This window comes from Mauremys reevesii, linkage group 13 (genome assembly GCF_016161935.1).
Source record: "Mauremys reevesii isolate NIE-2019 linkage group 13, ASM1616193v1, whole genome shotgun sequence".
NCBI classification, from domain to species: domain Eukaryota; kingdom Metazoa; phylum Chordata; order Testudines; family Geoemydidae; genus Mauremys; species Mauremys reevesii.
Window position 1 is genome coordinate 18993247 of NC_052635.1, and position 20022 is coordinate 19013268.

Sequence of the window (20022 nt, forward strand, 5' to 3'; positions counted from 1 at the left end):
GATTTAACATTGGAAATGTGAGCAGCCTGCACACCTCACACCACAGCCTGGGGGATTCCCCAGCTCTCTTCCTGCAGTTCTAGTGGCACATCCCCCAGCGTGGACGTGGTTACACTATTATAATGGTGCATTTATTACCCGTATAGCTATTCCGGAATGGGAAGGGGAATAAAGGATGCGTTTACTGGTCTAACTGCATCCATGTTACGGCTTGCACCAGTATAACTAGCTCACCTGCCCAGCACAGTTACTCTGGTACAAAACGTTCATAGAGCAGGACTCAGGCTCGCACCAAATGAGAGGATACGGCACTATGACCACAGCCATTCTTAAACTGAACGGCCAGAGAAAGCTGGCGACAAACCTAACTGTTGGAGACCAAAAGCAAGAGGTTGTTTTAGAAGCACGGTGACTTGTAGACCAGGCAGGGGGTCATGTACTCACAGAATTTACCACAGTCAAACTGAAAAGCTGGTGACAAGCACTTTCAAACTCTAGTGCAAATCAGAGCTGAGATCTCTAATGCAGAAGAGTGTGTCCATCCCAGAACCTGAGTTGCCTTCCTCCCCACAGGGGGCATAGCCCCTCATATGCTTATCTGTGAACACAGCAAATCAAACCTGCCCCTGTCTACATCCTCTGGATCCCTGACCGCTGAGCCCGCTGGCTTCCTGGCACGAAAGCCAAGGTGCCTAAAAGCATCTGAATGCACAGCAACTGCCCCAACAGCCAGTATAGCAGCATCCTTCCAGACTGTAGCTCAACTGTAGGCACTCCTGGCGGAGTTTAAAGAGGCAGTATCCATTTACAGGACAGCTGGCCAAGGTTTCCCCCCCACCCCAAACACAGGAAATGGGAAGACTCTGTTCTACCAATTACCAGCCTCCCTGCCTATCTAATCTATTCTAGTCATCCACCTGCTTTTATATCTGCCATACTACAGTACCCGAGAGCTAGTCAGTTACGCCTTGGCTACAATACTCCGAACTCGGTCCTGTCCAATGCCTTAACCACAGGACTGCTGCCTTTTGCTGACAAAACTGTATAGTGTAGACGAGGCCTAAGACTGTTGGAACTTTTGGTGGGGAGAGAGTCCTTTGCTTTGAATTCACTTAGCTTGTTAAGTATCAGAGGGGTAGCCGTGATAGTCTGGATCTGTAAAAAGTGATAAAGAGTCCCGTGACACCTTATAGACTAACAGATATATTGCAGGATAAGCTTTCCTGGGTGAATAGCCACTTTGTCAGATGCATGTTAAGCTTGTTAAGTTAGGTATTCGTTGTGTTTTACCTTTTATTTCCTTGTAACCAATTCTGACTTTTATGCCTCATTACTTGAAATCACTTAAAATCTATCCTTCTATAATTAATACATTTGTTTTACTGTTTTATCTAAACCAGTGCATTTGTATTGAAATGCTTGGGAAACTTCATCTGGGAGAACAGGATTTGGGCATATCATTTTCTATTAATGAAATGACAGACTATCTATGAGCTTGTATTGTTCAGGGGGGTGCTGGGCAGTATAAGACACATATTTCTGGGGGGGGATGTCTGGGACTGGGAATAATGTACATGCTGGAGGCTGTTTGTGAGCAGACCAGAAGTGGTTGCTCTCATGGCGAAGCAGTGTAAAAGGTACTATGGGTTGGAGAACTGAGGGGATACAGTCATCCATCAGTCCAGACTGTACACTGGGTAATGTCACATCCATCTTTACTGAAAACTCAGCTAACACTTTACTAGAGAAGGGTGAAGTATTTTCTTCTGCATAAAGTAAAGCAAATGTTATAATACAGAGTGGGATTAACGTCTTAGCTATAAAACACCGTAGGCCTAGGATCTGATCAAACCCGCCATATTAAAACAGATTTGGGTGAAACTTGGGGAATTCGTCTCTAAAATAAATAAATACAATAAATAAAAGCTCTACTGCTGATAAAGCCCCCCCCACACACACACACTCCCCAGGAGCGTCCCTAACAAAAGTTATAACCACCAAGGTTGTAAAGTAAAGACACACAGGTGCTGGGAAATTTTAGGAAGGATATAAAGAGAAACTCAACAAATGGTATAATAAGCTCTAGTCAGAGCTTTTATGCTGACCATCTGCACAAACAAAAAGTCACAAATACGTTACAATTTAAACGTAAAAAAAAAGGAAAAGACTTAAGCAGGCAGGAGGACATGTAGGTGCCAGTGTGTATGGTTCAAATTTTTGTTACTTAGGAATGTGGGATAATGTGATAGTTTTACCTATATAATGCAAATAAAAAAGAAAGCTCTTTGGGAACCATTTCCGGACTGTGGTTCAACATCGAGCTTCTGGAATTCTTATCCCCCTGCACGACTGCGATGTGCAGAGGCATTGCCGGGAACCCCGAGACGAGGGGGACATTGGGAGCGGTGAGCATAAGAGATTTGCTTGGCATACGTGTTCTTTGTGTGCTGCTAATAAGTAGATGTTTAGAGCACAGCTGCGTAAGGCTCTTTCACTGGGAAACGGTCCTGCAGAGGGGTCATGCCTTGAGCCCTCGGTAGAGTATTGGCAGGATGCCCTAGATTATGCGGGTAACACCACCACAAGAACAGCTCAGGTCATAAAGATAAGCCACATCAAGGCACAACTCGTTATACTTCACATCAGCACCACAAGCTGACCCGGAGCTCCGGTTCTAATGGGCAACACTGCTGGGGGCATGAAAAAGGAAGGCTGATTCCAATGCACGAAGAGGATTGTTTCAATTAGCCTCAGAGCACTCCCCATCACAGGACGGGGAGGGGAGAGAGGCTGGCAGGGTCGGGAGCAAACAGGAAGAGTGCACCGAACAAGGGCTGTTTGGAATTTGCAGCAGTAAGGGGCTCATGTTTTGTCTGCAGTGTCCGTTTGAGTCATGAGTGACTGGCAGATCCTGCCCTCCTGGAGTCAGAAAAGCAAGTCACAGGAGCACACATTTAATGTAGGCTTGGGAAGTCCCTTTGGAGAAGCTGCCAGCCACCATCAGCTCCAAAGGAAGTGTTTATTTCTAACCCACAAGCCCATACCGTATTATGTAATCCAGGTATCCGGGTCCTGAGTTAGGATATCAACGGGTGAAGGTCCAGCAGAACGGGAGGGGCTAAATCATCTGTAAAAAACTAAAAGTGCATTGGAGGCTGGGAACAAGTCAAAGAACAATGATGAATTCTGAAGACAGTGAGGAGTCCGGTGGCACCTTAAAGACTAACAGATTTATTTGGGATTAAGCTTTTGTGGGTAAAAAAACCTCACTGCTTCAGATGGAGATTCATAAACAGCAGAGAATTGTTGGTGCCACTAGGCCTGAGTAAACCAAAGTTGTGACTTTGGGCCTGAAGTGAACCAAAGTTCTTACATGCTGTGAACTTTAACCAGCCTAAGATGCTAACAGACTGTAAGCAAAATGTGTAGCTCTCAGCAATCTCCGCTTGCAAATGTATGAGTTTGAAACAGCAGAAGCGGCGGGGAGGAGGGGTAGAGGGGGAAGGAAAATCTGTATGCGTTTGTTCTGTCAAGGCCACAGATAAGCTTGTGCATGAGAACCTTTTCTAACACACTGAAATGTAATGCCTAATGTAGCTGCTGCTGGGAAGGGAGGGGTGAGGGGGAAAACCGAACAAAAGGCTTACACAAACAAGGGGGGTATAAATGTTGGGACCCCGCCTGTGAGCGGGCGTGCAGGATTTGAGAATGCTTTTCTCCCTGGCACCTTTCTTTGGGCCCAAATAAACCTGGTTTTGCTTCTCCACCCTGGTGTGATAATTAGTGCGACGCACACTGGGCAACGAACCCTGCTGTTGCTCCGCCTCGGGCTCTTTGAGCCGGCAACAGGTTGACTCAGAGCAGCCCCAAGATCCATGCCCAGAAGAGGTTTGCAAGAACAAGGGCCCACCCCACCACGAAACCTGTGTTTCAACCGGCATTAACTGTGCAATTGGGGAAGTGAACACTGGGTTCCATTTCCACCTTTTGCTTGAAAGGAAGCCACCTATCTGAAGAGCCTCTGCTTCAGTGACCTCAGACTAAAGGGTGTGTCTCCACCTCCACAGTGTGATAGCTAACATGCTGTAAAATCCTAGTGTAAACAGGCAAGCTACAGTCATGCCACAATGTAGCTGGCTGTGTTGCACCAGAATATGACACCCCTGCGTGTACCCCAGAACTTGATAGTACTGCAGTCAGCCATTTTGTATGTTCAGCCACTGCCAGCTGAAAACCATCTCATAGCTAGGAATAATACTACTAGAAATATTTTGAGATAATAAATAGTTTGTTGAAATTAGCAGAATTGGTGACTCAGTAGAGGTTACTATGCTGACCCACAAAGAGTCACTGTAGGTTGTGTGTTTTGTTAGAGCAGTGGTTTTCAAACTTTTTGTATTGGTGACCCCTTTCACACAGCAAGCCTCTGAGTGTGACACCCCCACCCCCAGAAGAAAGTCCGAACAGTGTATTGTTCGGCAGACCACGAGAGCTCTTGGCTGGCTGTATGACCAGTATAGATTCAAAACACTGCTGGAACAGCAAAGCAAGACAGCACAAGCTCTAGTTAGCAAGAAGTTTGAGTTCCTTTCCTCTCACTCTGAAAACCACAAAGGAAATTCTCCAGGTGACTGTTGGAACCAGGAACATGCTGTAATGCAGTTCGCCATCCACTGCTCAGCTATTAAATTTCCTCCTCCTCCAAGGTTACTCACGCCATGTCTTTCCTTCCTCTCTGAGGGGAAGAATTCTGGGAAGTGTGAGGGCAGCTGTACACTTAAGCACTGCTGTCGCCCAACTACACCCATGCAGCTGTGCTTCTGTAGCGCTTCAGTGAAGACACTACAATGCCAATGGGAGAAGCTCTCCCATTGGAGCAGTTACTCCACCTCCATGAGAGGCGGTAGCTATGTTGACGGGAGAAGCCCTCCCGTCGACATAGTACTGTCTACACCGGGGGCTAGGTCGGTATAACCCATTGTTCAGGGGCACCCCCGAGTGATATAGTTATACCGTGTAAGTTTATAGTGTAGACCTGGCCTGAGACTCTCATCACAAGAGGGGGCTAATTTATGAAGGGCCCATGTGCTTCGCAAGTGCACTTCCAGAGAGCAGAGGAGTGACATTTGCCTGAGCAGTTCCACTCCCCTCAATCATCCTCCTCCCCCACAACTCCCAATAGTTTACTGTTGAGCTATATTGCACACAAATGATGGATTCAGAAGGGCTCCCTCCTAAGCTGAAGCACAGCATGTGCCAGCAGCACCATGATGAAAGATGTGAAAGCCAAGGACATGGCTAAGGCATCATCCAGCTTTAAAAACATAACATCCGTATGTGTGTGTTAAAATAGCAAGTACATGAACTCTGAAAACCGACAAGAACAGGACGGTCATACTTTGTGCCTCCTGACCTTGACAATGCCCCTTTATACTAGATCAGAGTCCAGCTGCATATGGTAATAGCAAGTATCGAGATTGCTCATTAGCTACTCTGAAGCACTGTTAGTGGATGTTGTATAACAGATGAAGACAGATCAACCTTTGTTAATGACATGGCACTATCAATTTTCTGCAGGCAGGAACTGCACAGAATCCCTTCCCAGCCCAGGGTCCTGTATTCTCCTTGTGACAGACAGCAGCACAGGAGCTCCAGACACCAACCTGTTATACTGGTCTTGAGAACTTACATTTAACATCCCTGTCCAATCAATCTCTTCAAAAGAGAAGCCAGTGGAACATGCCATTGTCAAAGGTTAGAAAGCTGTTGTGAATGCTCGGGCTCCTATTTCTTTGAGTAGGCTTCATGGAAGAATTACATTCACATGTCCTAAAATGTAACTTGTAAGTGGGTTTTCATGGAGTCTTGCTAGCTCTCTAAAAATGTCATTTTATTTACAAAAATTCGACACTTTCCAAAAGATTCAATATTCAAGAGTGAGGAAATGAAGCTTCAGGGATCCAGCCACTTCTCCACTTGTGTATAACTCCTCACTCGGTATCACCCCACCTGATTACGGTTCAGTATTTTATGCTTCTCAAGGCCCATGCAAACATGACACTGAGCTTCTCTCCTCTCTGATGAAGCAATATACTATAATGATGGTCCAATGATTAGGGCCAATTCTCTGCCCTACCACAGACTCAGGCAGGTCACTAAGGCCTGGTTTACACACAGTTTTTTGTACCATTTAACTAGGTCAGTTAGGTTTGTGATTTATTACAGAACTAGTTAAATCAGTACAACCTCCTAGTATGGATACTTTTATACCAGTATACCCTATTCCCCCACATTCACTGGAATAAGCTCAGTATAAACACCTTTATACAGTATAACTGGGTCCACACTAGGAGGCTTGTACTGATATAGCTATACCGGGGTAGCTCAAGTGGTACAACTTTTGTGTTAGCCAAGACCATAGTGTCTCTGTGTCTCAGTTCCCAGCTGTACAATGGGGACAATAGCCCCACCCCACAGGGTGTTGTGAGGATTGTGAGGTGCTCAGATACTACAAAAACAGGGGCCAGACAAGTACCTTAGAAAGACAGATCAATATAAGCAATAATTGGAATTTCCAGAGAAAAAGCTACTAGGGCTGTCGATTAATCGCTGTTAACTCATTCAATTAACTCAAAAAAGTAATCACAATTTAAAAAAATTACTGCGATTAATCGCAGTTTTAATCGCACTGTTAAACAACAGAATACAAATTGAAATTTATTAAATATTTTTGGATGTTTTTCTACATTTTCAAATATTATTGAAACAACTATTACAACACAGAATACAAAGTGGGTAATCACCCATGAAAGCTCATGCTCCAATACATCTGTTAGTCTATAAGGTGCCACAGGACTCTTTGCTGCTTTTACAGATCCAGACTAACACGGCTACCCCTCTGATACTTGACAGAATACAAAGTGTACAGTGCTAACATTATATTATTTTTTATTACAAATATTTGCACTGTAAAAATTATAAACAAAAGAAATAGTATTTTTCAATTCACCTCATACAAGTACAGTAGTGCTATATCTTTATCATGAAAGTGCAACTTACAGATGTGGATTTTTTTTTGTTATATAACTGCACTCAAAAACAAAACAGCGTAAAACTTTAGTGCTTTCAAGTCCACTCAGTTCTACCTATTGTTCAGCCAATCACTAAGAGAAACAAGTTTCTTTACATTTATGGGAGATAATGCTACCCACTTCTTAATTACAATGTCGCCTGAAAGTGAGAACAAGTGTTCATGTGGCACTGTTGTAGCTAGTGTCACAAGATATTTATGTGCCAGATGCGCTAAAGATTCATATGCCTCTTCGCGCTTCGGCCACCATTCCAGAGGACATGCTTCCATGCTGATGACGCTTGTTAAAAAAATAATGTGGTAATTACATTTGTGACTGAACTCCTTGGGGGAAAATTGTATGTCTCCTGCTCTGTTTTACCGGCATTCTGCCATATATTTTATCTTTTAGCAGTCTCAGATGATGACCCAGCACGTTGTTCATTTTAAGAACACTTTCACTGCAGATTTGACAAAACGCAAAGAAGGTACCAATGTGAGATTTCTAAAGATAGCTACAGCACTTGACTCAAGGTTTAAGACTCTGAAGTGCCTTCCAAAATCTGAGAGGGGCCAGGTGTGGAGTATGCTTTCAGAAGTCTTAAAAGAGCAACACTCTGATGCGGAAACTACAGAACCTTTTGCTGCTGGCATCTAACTCAGATGATGAAAATGAACATGCGTTGGTCTGCACTGCTTTAGAGAGTTATCGAGCAGAACCTGTCATCAGCATGGACGCATGTGCGCTGGAATGGTGGTTGAAGCATGAAGGGACGTATGAATCTTTAGCGCACCTGGCAAATAAATATCTTGCGACATCAGCTACAACAGTGCCATGCAAATACCTGTTCTCACTTTCAGGTGACATTGTAAACAAGAAGCAGGCAGCATTATCTCCTGCAAATGTAAACAGACTTGTTTGTCTGAGTGACTGGCTGAACAAGTAGGACTGAGTGGACTTGTAGGCTCTGAAGTTTTACATTGTTTTATTTTTGAATGCAGGTTTTTTGGTACATAATTCTACATTTGTACATTCTACATTTGTAAGTTCAACTTTCATGATAGAGAGATTGCACTACAGTATTTGTATTAGGTGAATTGAAAAATACTATTTCTTTTGTTTTTTACACTGCAAATATTTGTAATAAAATAAATATAAAGTGAGCACTGTACACTTTGTATTCTGTGTTGTAACTGAAATAAATATATTTGAAAATGTAGAAAACATCCAAAAATATTTAAATAAATGGTATCCTATCATTAACAGCGTGATTAATTGCATGATTAATTTTTTTAATCGCTTGACAGCCCTAAAAGCTACATTAAGACAGAGTTAAGGTGGAGGGCACATATCAATGATTTAGGGAAGAACTGTAATTACTGTAATTATCCCCAGCGCAACCATTATAAACTCGGGAAATACAGAGTTAAATGCAAACATAAAATACATTGAAACATGTGAAGGTGTGTAAATGCAATGAAAGCACCCACACAACTTTAACTCTGTCCTGTAGTGACATCATGAAATAATCATACAACTACGATTAATACATAACAGGGTTTGTCATTTCAAAGTAAACTGATTTTTAAAGACAGTTTTTCATTTTTTCCCCTCATGACCTTATCATGTCTGGATTTCTTTTCAGGTTAACCTGGACTCTGAATTTCCTGGCTTTACAATGCTGCTTGTTGTTTTGGGCATTGCAGAATTCTGGCTTTCCAACCCTCGTGAACCATTTCAGCCAGGCAGCATGGTCAAGAAAGCAGTTCCAGGTCTCAGCTCACCTTTCATAAGTTGCATGCTGTCATCAGCACCCCCTTTTCTCTCTCTGTGGGGGGCAAGGGAGCTGTACCAGAGACAGACTGGATTAAATGCTGTTGTGTGTCAGGCAGAGGTCACAGCCCTAGAGTGGATTTTTTTAAAACGACAATGTACATTTCAAATGTCAGGAGTGTCAGGAAAAGGCGTAGAATTTTATGTCAACAGGGCATTCGCCTCTCAAAACAAACACAAAGGGTGCGCCGGCACCATAAAGACACAAACTCAGTTCCACTAACTGCAGGTCACCAACTCCATCTGCCCATCAGCCAGCCCTCAACAAGACCATTTAATCTGCCATCTGCTTACTAAGGGGGGATAAGCTCAGCCCAGCATTTCATTAGAGCTCACAAAGCTGGAGTGTGATGGGGGTCTGAGATTCTAGGTTAATACATTTTATTTCACTAATGAAAAAGGAAGAAATTTACATAGGCCTGTAAGCCGTGTGCCAAACCTACTGTTTATTCTCATGTCAAATGGTTAGCAGATTATTCAGGGGTTATTTTAAATGGAGTAATGGCACCCTGGCACACTGACCATTGTTTATCAGCATCTAGTTGTGTTTAGTGGTGGCTAAATGGGTATCAGAAAAGGAGCATGATGTCCTCCATTGGTCAGCTGCAATGCAGGCAGACAGGCTGGGAGCTCCTCCACACCACTCCGACCCAGAGAAACAAATCTCTGGAGCAAGAGGAGGGGCTTGCAATTTGGATTAGCATAGATCTGTTTCAGACCAGTTAGGACAAATCTAGTTTTATTCATAAGTGAAAATAAATACTCCAACCGCCTGGGAAGCGAGTAACAGATTACAAAAGGGGAAGTGCACTTAGTCTCATAGCAGCCAGAATGCATGGCAAATACGAACAAAGATGTTCCTGGGGACAGCAATGAATGCTGAAGCTTTAGTGAGAGCAGCATGTATAAAATGTGCTCTGTGCACCATGCTGTTCAGAGGAACATCTCCCTCTACACCAAGAACATTCCAAACAAGATAGAAAATAGGAGCTGGGACTCAATTAATTTATCTTCTTAGCAGCTAAACATTTATCCCAAAACATGAACAGCTGACAACCTAACACGGAGCACCCTGAAACTCGAGCATTCACCTGGAACAAGTTCTGGATTTGTCATACTAGATCAGAACGTGGTGCAAGCCAGTGTAATATTCTACCAAGAGAAAAGTCCACAGTGGCCCCGGTCAATTGTGAAAGGCTCAGACATGAGGAAAATGATTTCTGACCCAGCAGGCAAATCAGCTTATGGCCTGAAGCATGAGATATGCACCTGACCTCTGCTCTACTCAGTCCATGTCTCCTCATGCTTGCTGTCTGGGAAAGGCAAGACTCTGAACACCAAAGGGTTAATGTTCTGACAAGACAGATCATGTAAGATTGTGTTCTCTGAAACCATCCTGCTGAAGAAGGATGTTCTTAATATTAGCCCAGCTCAGTCTAAGGCAGTTTCAGAGTAGAAGAGTGAGGAAAACTCACTTCTAGCATAGGCCTTGTCTGTGCACCAATTTGTACCTATTTAGTTAAAACAGTGGCCTGTGGGAACACACTTATTTCCACTTAAACCATACTTATTTAGATTTCATTTAAACCTATTCCTTATGGAATTAAGCTAAAGCAAAGAAGCCTGGTTTAAACCAATATCTCTGCTCATTCACCCTTTTGCACCAGTTTAACGAAATCAATTTAAAAATCATACCATAAGTTCAACCTGTGCCATTCTGCATGCAGACAAGACCCCAGAGTCTATGAAAACTGTGATTCAAAGCTCAGTACCAAGACAAGTGCAGTTGTGACAGTACTGAAAATCCATGAAGATGTATGTTGTGGGAGAAAAATAGGAACGTACCATATAACTCGACAGAAACAGAGGGAGAGGGTGAACAATCGGGCAAAGATACAGCCAGAGGGATAGGACTGTGAAAAAACAAAACTGCCCAGTTTCATGGGCAAGTCAGTGACTCCATAGCAATTCATGGCTTGTGTTGGATAAGGAATTCTCCAAAGTGCAGTTCTAGTCTGAAAGTTGACTCAAAATGTATAGTGGGGTTTTAGGTCAATAACTTCAGACTGAACTTGCCATTGTACTCCTGGTATCTGCTTGTGCGTTCTCGCAGCTGGGAAAAATGTGGGTCCCCTTCTATCTACTTGTCTTTCAGGAAGGTAGAGCCTGAAGCAGTTTCACTTACAATTCATGGCAAGTTGGGCAACTCGCTGCATGAACAAAGCACAGAGAGCCAGACAGCAAACTGGAAAGAGTTTATAGATGAGCCCTACGGGGTTTTTAAAAATTGGACGTCTCTTTTTGATTTTGTTGTGACTCAGGAAGGCTTGGAAGGATTCCCCTCCCCCTACCCCTTTGTATTTTGTTAAACATGAAGGAAAAGTTGCCCTTTTAAAGTGGCCGGTTAGCAGGGTCCACAGGGACAGGAGAGGCACAGCAATCAATCTCATTTAACTATGTAAGAAGCATCTACTGCAATAGTTCCAAATTTTATTAATTCACACACTGCCTTCTTGATAAATTGTCATGAAGTGAATTGATAGAACATGAAGCTCATGTGCAGGCAGTTCTCAGACTTACAACACAATTGGTTCCTGAAAATTGCATCGTAAGTTGAAACGTTGTAACTCAGAATCACAATACACTCCATTGCAGGACCAAGTGTCGTAAAGTCGAAACCAATTGTCATAAGTCGTTAAGTGCCATTCGTCGTAAGTCGAACGTAATAAAGTTGAGGACTGCCTGTACCACAGTTTGGGAACCCATGATCTACTGCATGCAAACATATGAGCCGGATAAAGATGAACGTGTCAGACATGGAGGGGACATGGCAATAATTGTAGGGGTTCAGTTAAACAAGAACATTTTCATTTAATGCAGGCTGCTGTCTGCACTAAATGAAAATGTTTTTCCAAGAGCCAAACAGAAGGGTAAATCTTATGGTGGTGGTTCAGGGACCCCATAGAGTCTATAAGGTGAAAGCATGGGATATTTTGGGCAGAGTGTCCTGCCCCCCCATTCCTGTGGACTGGACCATTCTGTTTAAGGTCGTGCTGTTTCCATAGGAACAGTCACTACCATGCAGGATCACTGGGCCATCTAGTCTGGGAGCCTGTTCCTTTGCATCACTGTAACTGGGTACATGAGAATTTACCCGCTAATGTCATTTCTGTGGGTCTAGGTAACAGCTGAGCCCATCAGGGATTAGTCCTTTTAGCAGCTCTAGACTTGCACCCATCCTTTGTGAGCCCCAGATTTCATTCTGACCTTGCACAGACCAATTGGTAAGACAAATGAAGCCGGGCATTCCTTATGAACAGGAAGCACTGACCAAAAATACGACATTATTCCGCTCCTGGGAGAGCCTGAGGAGTTACTGTCTGGGGCCACAGGAGGAAAGATTTTACTTGCTAAGTTAATTTCTCTGGCTCCAGACTAGCCATCCCAAAGGAACTCACTACAGTGAAAAACCCAGGACAAGGAGTAGGACAGAAAAAACCCTCTCTACTTGCTTCATTTCATATCTGCCCAAAGGTGCATATCTGAAGAGACAGTAAGTCAGTAGTGCTTGGTGAATACATGCGCTAATATCAGGCAGCCACCCTGCAGATCTCCTGTTACACGATTTCTCATATCCTTGCTCAGGAATTTGCTACAATCCTGTCAGAGTGGGCTCTAAGCCCAGCATGGCTAGGTACCCTAGCTACAGAGCAAGTTTGGTTAGACAGGTTCCAATTCACTCAGATCACACATCTGGAAGCAGGAAAGCTTTTTTGGCTCCCTGTCAAGAAGAAATGGGGAATCTCATTTTCCTTCAGTTCTTACTTCTAGCTAGTAAAGGTTTAGATGTGTGTTGTGCCCGTGGATGTGAACTAAGCCCAAAGCTGGGGACAAAGCGCCTAAAGCCAGGGACAGTTTCCTGGTGATGGTAAAGAGGAATATCAGCGTAAGTCAGAAAGAAGGGAACGTGTATTAGACTATCTGAGGTGTGCATTAATGGAAATACTGGTGCCCGTATTTCTCAGCCATTAGTTTGTCTGTGGCTAGTTCTGTTTAGTGGTGGCTACATGAGGGTTTTGTCCACTGGTCAGCTGGGATGCAAAAAGACAAGTGGAAATCTTCTCCATGCTGCTCTGTTCAAAAGAACAATTCCATGTGTACACAACAACATTGGAGTTATGCAGACTCTAAAAAACCATCATGACCCACCAAAGGATTTTAGTGAACTTTGTGGTCCTCTACTCCTTAAAGTAGTCTGTCTATGGTCTAGAATGCCCTAGTTTTAGGGCTTGTTAATTCATCACTGGGGGAATTACAGTAGCTGGTGTATTAAGAATGAAGTGGACATGCTGCTCTAGCTCCCAGGTCTGAATTCAAAAAAGTGCCTGGGCCGGATCACAGTTCTGAACACAACAGGGGCAATGCTGCCACCGCCACTTCAGAAAGAACAAGGCAAACGACATACTGCTTAATACGAAGTTAAACTCCCAAGTTAATTCATGAAGTAATGGCTTCAGAAACATCCTGCCAAGCCTAAAAGGGGTGAGTTAAACTGGACAGGAAAGCTGGAATCAGGGCTAGTCACTGTTAATAGTGACTGCTGAAAAACGTGAACCCTGGTAACAAATGAAATACAAATCAAACAGGAATAACAATTGTCCTCCCAATTCCAGAAAGAGACCTCTGCTTTCCAAACAGAGGCAAAGCTACCCTTCGGCAATGTCTGGACTCTGCCACTAACCCCAAGTGATGTGTTTGATGCATCAGTTCCTCACAATCAGAGAACAACATTTTCGTCCATTTCAGTTCCCAGCCTGCTGAGAAAGAGGCCAGTGAAATACACACGTAATCAAACCCGACACTGCAGGGCTGCTATTGGCAAGTAGTTCTTCGGCAGAGTTGTGCTACAGGCCTTGTTCACAGGGATACTTACAAAGAGGGGCTTGGGGAGGATATTGTGGAAGAGAATACTATTATGTCACAACCCTGTCACCAGGTGGCATCCTTTTGTACCCCCTTTGTAAAAATCTCAGACCCCCTCCCAAGCCAAGAAAGACCACAGCCCTTCCCCTCTCCCTCCAGCACTGCACAACTGGCTTATGGGTGTAGATTTCGTGCTCCTTGTACAGACCACTGTCACAGACAGGAGACCCGATTAGACCAGCCTCAAGTCTGAGCTGATGTAACAGATATTAAGTTCCAGCAGTGGTAGGAACCTAAAGCCACTGCTTAGGTCTGATCCAGCATTCCCTGGCATGCGGATGGCTGAGGCAGACAGCCGTGCCCCGCAGTGGCACTTGGCAGGAGGAGGAGGAGGAAGCAACGGTGGCAGCACTGAATCACAAAAGCAGCTGTAACTGGATGCTAAAAAGACACTACAATGAATTGAGAGCTCCTGCAAGAAGCATCCTGTTTCCTGCTCAGTTGTTGCCATGGACACTGGTCCTCCACTGATCCAACCCACCAAGATCAGGCATTCCTCTGCCGGCGCTCACTTCACTGCCGTCTGCTGGCTACGGGGCTGCTTGGCAACTCTGCCACGATTCAGCAGCGTGGGGTGAATGCAGGCCTCAGCTACTCTGCCACTTCGAGAGGGCCTGGGGTTGAAACAAGTGAGGGCAGAACAGGACCGAATGGAGCTCGTCCACATATGGCTTCGCAGGCTGCCCACTCCCTTTCCATGGGATAAGGTTCCCCTGTGTTCCAAACACGTCTAGTCAGTCTCTACAGACTGGAGTGTGCCTTGGGGAGAGCGTGTGGGAGATGGTGCAGCTTGATGGGAAAGCTGAACAGAAGCGAGGCCTTTTATATCATGGGGGCTTTCCTGCCCCCCTCCTGGACCAGCACCTTCTGCCAAGCTTGGACAGCTGCCAGCAGGGAGAGAGAGGGAGCCAACTCTGAACAGGCAAAGCCTAGGCTGCTTTGGAGATTCAGAAGATGCCCAGGGAATGGTTAATACTGCCCTCTCCCATCCCCAGGCCCCAAGCACACTGGCCCTGTGCTCCCCTTATTCACCACACACAGGCCCCAGCAGGTAGGGCCTGTGCTCCATGATCCCTTATCACCTCCTGACCCAAGCACACTGCATCTGTGCTGCTCACACACGTACAGACCCCAGGCCCCATGCACGGCACCATTGCTCCCCTCCTAGGACCAAGCCTTACAAACCTGTGTGCCTCTCCCCAGTGCAACCAGGCCTGACACCTGAGCTCCCCTCGCCCTTTCCTGCACACAAACAGGATGGTGAGGGAACCTGTTTTCATTGCATTAGCTACTTTGAAGGCAACAAAAGCGAAGTGATCCAGAATCACTGCTGCTGTCTTCCCCTGCCCCTCTGGACACTATGGCTGTATCAGGGTTTGATTAATGCTCTGAGGACTTCAGAACAATGGCAATTTTAAAATCCACTTGCAGCTGGGATAACTAGGCCCAGCAAGCAGAGTTGGAGCCCAGCTGCCCTGGATTGTCGCATCCTGCCTGCTCACAAACCAGTACTTTGTATCTTTTGATAGGGGGCTCCCCAAAGACACTGCGAGACAAACAGCCTGATCGCTGCTGCATTTATGGCTCTGCATTTTTGGGCAGCCAGAGGAAACATTCCCAGAAGCTCCTCTAAAGAGTTGAGTTTTATATAGAGTGGAGTCAGACAGCCCTTGAGAGCCCACTTCTGCAGCTACTTTGCTAGCACATCACAGCAATGAACGCTGGCCCTGCCCTTCACAAGCAGAATGCTAGAGTAGCAGCAGCAGAGTCCTCACAGCAGGGGAGGAAGAGAAGCCACCGGCCACGCATGGTTCCAGTCTGTTTTGAGTGGGTGCAGGATGGGGTGTCACTTGGCAGAGCAGCTTGGGCCTGCCCCTGACAAGCCTGCCAGATAACACCAATGCCATGTGCTGCCCAATGAAGAATCAGCCCAACTGCAATACAGGGAAGCCATGAGGTTTAATTGTTCCTCTATAGGGATCATTCTGTAGCAACAAGGCAGAGACCACGGTTGTCTTCTGCACTGGTCTGTCAGGCTGAAGCGTATCAGGAGGAATTACTACAGCTTTACCATGAATGGGAGTCAGGCAATCTGCCCATCTCTAGGTCAACTGACCCCAATGCTACTTAGCACTTCACATCTTCAGAGTGCTGAACCAACTGAACTACAGCAAGAACAAGCCATTGTGCCCCCTGCCCCCCTTGCCAGCCAATGTGCAGGGTGGGATCTGCGTCTTCAGACAAATTTGGTGGCACATGCAGCAGAGCTGCATGAGTTTAACATGTTGCAAGTAACGAACTTACAGGAGACAAATCTGTCCAGCACTGGGTGTTGCTACAACAGCAAACATGGTACAGTGCGCCAGAGGAGCATGTCCAGAATACAAGCAACTAGCCACGTCTAGTGACAGCTTCCAGCTCCACTCCCAGGCCTCTGTTTTACCAATAAAATGACACTGCTTATTTGCTGAGACTGCCACTTTGCAGGACAACAGGAATTACTCCCCCCGTTCCTCCTCCCAAAGCTACACATCCATGCCCTTTGATAAGTATACATTGCCAAATGGTAGAGCTCATGAGCGGAGGGCAGAGATGCAGGAAAGAGCAGGCACTGCCTGACTGATGCGGTGCATAGGTGGAACACACCAAGAACAAACCCAGCTGTCCCACCATTTCCCTTCGCTACTTTAGACATCCCTGGAAGAGTTTGATGGTATTAGGAATTTCCTTGCCAACTCACTGAATCTTGCAGCTCAGTCTGAGCCCTAATTTGACATTCCTGTCATGGAGCTCACTGGGTCACCATTTGGCACTGGGACTTTACTGCAGGGGAAGCTGAGCTGGGTGGGCGATGGTCTTGTTAACATAGACAGTGAAACAGAGGGAGGGAGAAGGCCCAGGACTGGAGGCTGCTTCCCAGGAGATTTTCCAGTTTTGCTCAGTGAAATCTTTACAGGTTCAAGGCAGAAGACTGAGCTAATAAAAGCCCATCTGAACTACGATGGGTCATGTCTGCGTTCAGCATTGGTTACAACATGGACCATTTGCTGCTTTCTGTGCAGAGGCTGTCAGTACCAGATCCCTTCTGGCTGCATGCTCCTTACCTGGCAGTCAAAGTCCTGGAAGTTCCGAGCAGCATTCTGTCAATGAGAAAAGAAAAACCGTCAGTGTTCAGCATGGCTCCCCCAGAACAATCGACAAATCTGCTGTCAACAGCTAGGCATAACTATGTTGGGTAAAGTCAACATAGCTATGTCGGCAAAACCCCTGGTGTGGACACAGCTATGCCAACAGCAGAGTGCTACTTGCCACTTAGCTGATGCTGTTTGGGGAGGTAGCGTAACTAGGCCAGCAGTCTCCTCCTGCCACTGTCCTGCCGGCTCTGCTGACACAGTGGCCAAGACTACTGCAGTGCTTCTCAACCAGGGATACGCGCACCCCAGGGGTAGGCAGAGGTCTTCCGGGGGTACAGCAACTCCTCTAGATATTTGCCTAGTTTCACAACGAGCTACAGAGAAAGCACTAGCAAAGTCAGTACAAACTAAAATTTCATACAGAATTACTTACACTGCTCTATATACTATACACAGAGTATAATATTTATATTCCAGTTGGTTTACTTTATAATTATATGGTAAAAATGAGAAAGTCGGCACTTCCTCAGTGCTAGTGTGCTGTGACCCTTTTGTATTTTTAGGTCTGATTTTGTAAGCAAATAGTTTTTAAGTAAGGTGAAACTTGGGGTATGCAAGACAAGGAGTCTGGAAAGATTGAGACCCACTGCTCTACTGTACACAAGCCATAAGTCTCTGACCATGTCCTGAAGCAGGTTCAAGAACCGTTCAGTGAGCAATTATGGAATAACCTGTCCATGAGGGAAGTGACCTGGAGTGAATGAAGAGCATTAGTTTCATTAGGAGGGTCTGCTCATCACAGCTGCCATTATCGATCTGAATGCAGAATTACTGAAGGCAATACTGCTAAATCTTAGCTTCACAAAATTCTCCATGTCCCTGTTATACCCTAAATGAGACCAAACCCTCATTCACTTAGGGGGATGGTGGATATTTACCAATTCATAGATTAAGGCCAGAAGGGACCATTGTCACCAGCTAGTCTGACTTCCTGCATAGCACAGGCCAGAGAATCCACCCAGCAATTCCTGCATCAAACCCATGACTACTGAACAGGAGCAGATCTTTTAGAAAGACATCCAATCTTGATTTAAAGGTTTCAAGGGATCGAGGATCTGCCACGTCCCAAGGTAATTTGTTCCAGTGTTAATTAGCCTCACTATTAAAAAGTTGGACCTTATTTCTAGTGTGAATTGGTCTAGCTTCTGCTTCCAGCTACTAGTCAAACTTATTATGCCTTTGTCTGCCATACTGAAGAGCCTTCTATTATAAGATCTTCTCCCCATGTAGGTACTTACAGATGGGTCAAATCACCTCTTAACAGTCTCTGATTTTAGGCAGAGCAGGCAGCAACATCTATAGCTAAGGTTGCCAACTCTTTCTACTATAAGACCCTGTTTTCAGTTACTTTCCCAAATTTTGACAGTTCAGGCTGAATGTCTGCCTCAGGCTGAAATTCTGTTTTGAACATTTTAGCTAAACTGGTCCCACTGTTTCCAAGAACAAAGTTGTGGAAAAGTATGTTTTTGCCTATGTTAAAAATGCTTACAACCATTTTGTTGAGACCCTCTAGTGCCTTCCTGCTTTGGAGCAGGGTCAGATATGTACCTTTTGCTGTTGCTGTAAAAATTTGTTGATGCTCACACTTTGCACATGGTCTGTAGAGGTTGGTCAGAAGCTGGCAGCTAAATTCTCAGAGGATTCCACAGAAACTTAGCATGCTCCAGCCCAGAGCTGCAGGGGTTGCACAGGCCTTTCCTTGCAATTGATCCTCCCACTATTAGGCATCAGAACTGAGAGCAGGGACACTGTCTTGTTCTCTCAACGTTTCCTTAGCAGGTGGTACTCAGGCAAGGTAGAGGAGAAGACGAAAGCAGCCTGATTCAAATGCAGAAGGATGTGGAGCAGAAAGGGATCAGGATGGGGGAAGACAGAGGTAGTAGGGTCTACCCATAAATGAGACTTTTCTCCAGAACCTGGAAAAGAACCTAGGATTCCTGAGATCCATTATTCCTATGCTCCAGCAAACAACTGTGAAATCCTCTGGCAGCGTGTGTCTCACTAGTGGCTTGTCCATCTACAGAATAATGGCCAACTAGTGCATGCAGGTAGCTCAAGTGACAGGCATCTGTGCTGTGGATCTAAAAGCTCTAACCCTGATAACAACCCAATTCAGGGGATCAATATGATAGAGTTTTCTCAGTTTACTCTTTTAAAAACCTTAGAAAATTACATGCAAGCCCTCCTCCCACCAATATTAAATACAAACGTTTGCAAAATCAAGCACTCAGGACAGGAAATGCCAGAATTAAGACTGTGTAACCATAATTCAACCCCCTTGTATATATGCATTATGTTACAGACTAATTACATGAGGGAAGGATAGCTCAGTGGTTTGAGCATTGGCCTGCTAAACGCAGGGTTGTGAGTTCAATCCTTGAGGGGGCCATTTGGGGAACTGGGGTTAAAAAAAAAATCAACAAAACAAAAAACTGGGGATTTGTCCTGCTTTGAGCAGGGGGTTGAACTAGATGATCTCCTGAGGTCCCGTCCAACCCTGAGATTCTATGATCGATCACATGCTACTTTTCCACAGGATCCCTGCCACATTCAGTGCACAAGATGGATCTGCTCTGGGGATGAATCAGGGTTGTGTATGAAGGAGATTATCTTGTTTGTTGCAGAAATCAGAAACTGTGTAGTGAATGATGCTGGGGATAGCAGGAAGGGAAAGGATGATCTTGTGCTTAAGGCAGTTGAATGCTGCCCTGGAGAACTGGATTTGATCCCTGCCTCTGCCACAAAGTTATCTGCTTGTCAAGTCACTTCGTCTAAACTTTTCACGGGTGGTCACCAAGTGCATGTGTCTCATTTTCTGGATGCCCAACTTGAGACACCTGGGACCTGATTTGCAGAAGTGCTGAGCACTCGCAGCTGCAACTTAAGTCACTAGGAGCATGCTTTGAATGTAAGGTACCATAAAAACACTATGAGAACAACAC

At 45.1% G+C, this 20022-nt stretch overlaps 1 protein-coding gene across 4 annotated transcripts in view; it reads right to left on the reverse strand.

The window, feature by feature from the left end:
• The window catches only part of NDRG3 (NDRG family member 3), a 119372-nt gene that overhangs the window by 20558 nt on the left and 78792 nt on the right, over positions 1–20022 (reverse strand). For all 4 annotated transcript variants that reach the window (XM_039498352.1, XM_039498351.1, XM_039498353.1 and 1 more), the window contains one exon: positions 16991–17026. In XM_039498352.1, coding sequence (XP_039354286.1) covers positions 16991–17026 — 36 coding nt within the window. The remainder of the gene's footprint in view (positions 1–16990; positions 17027–20022) is intronic.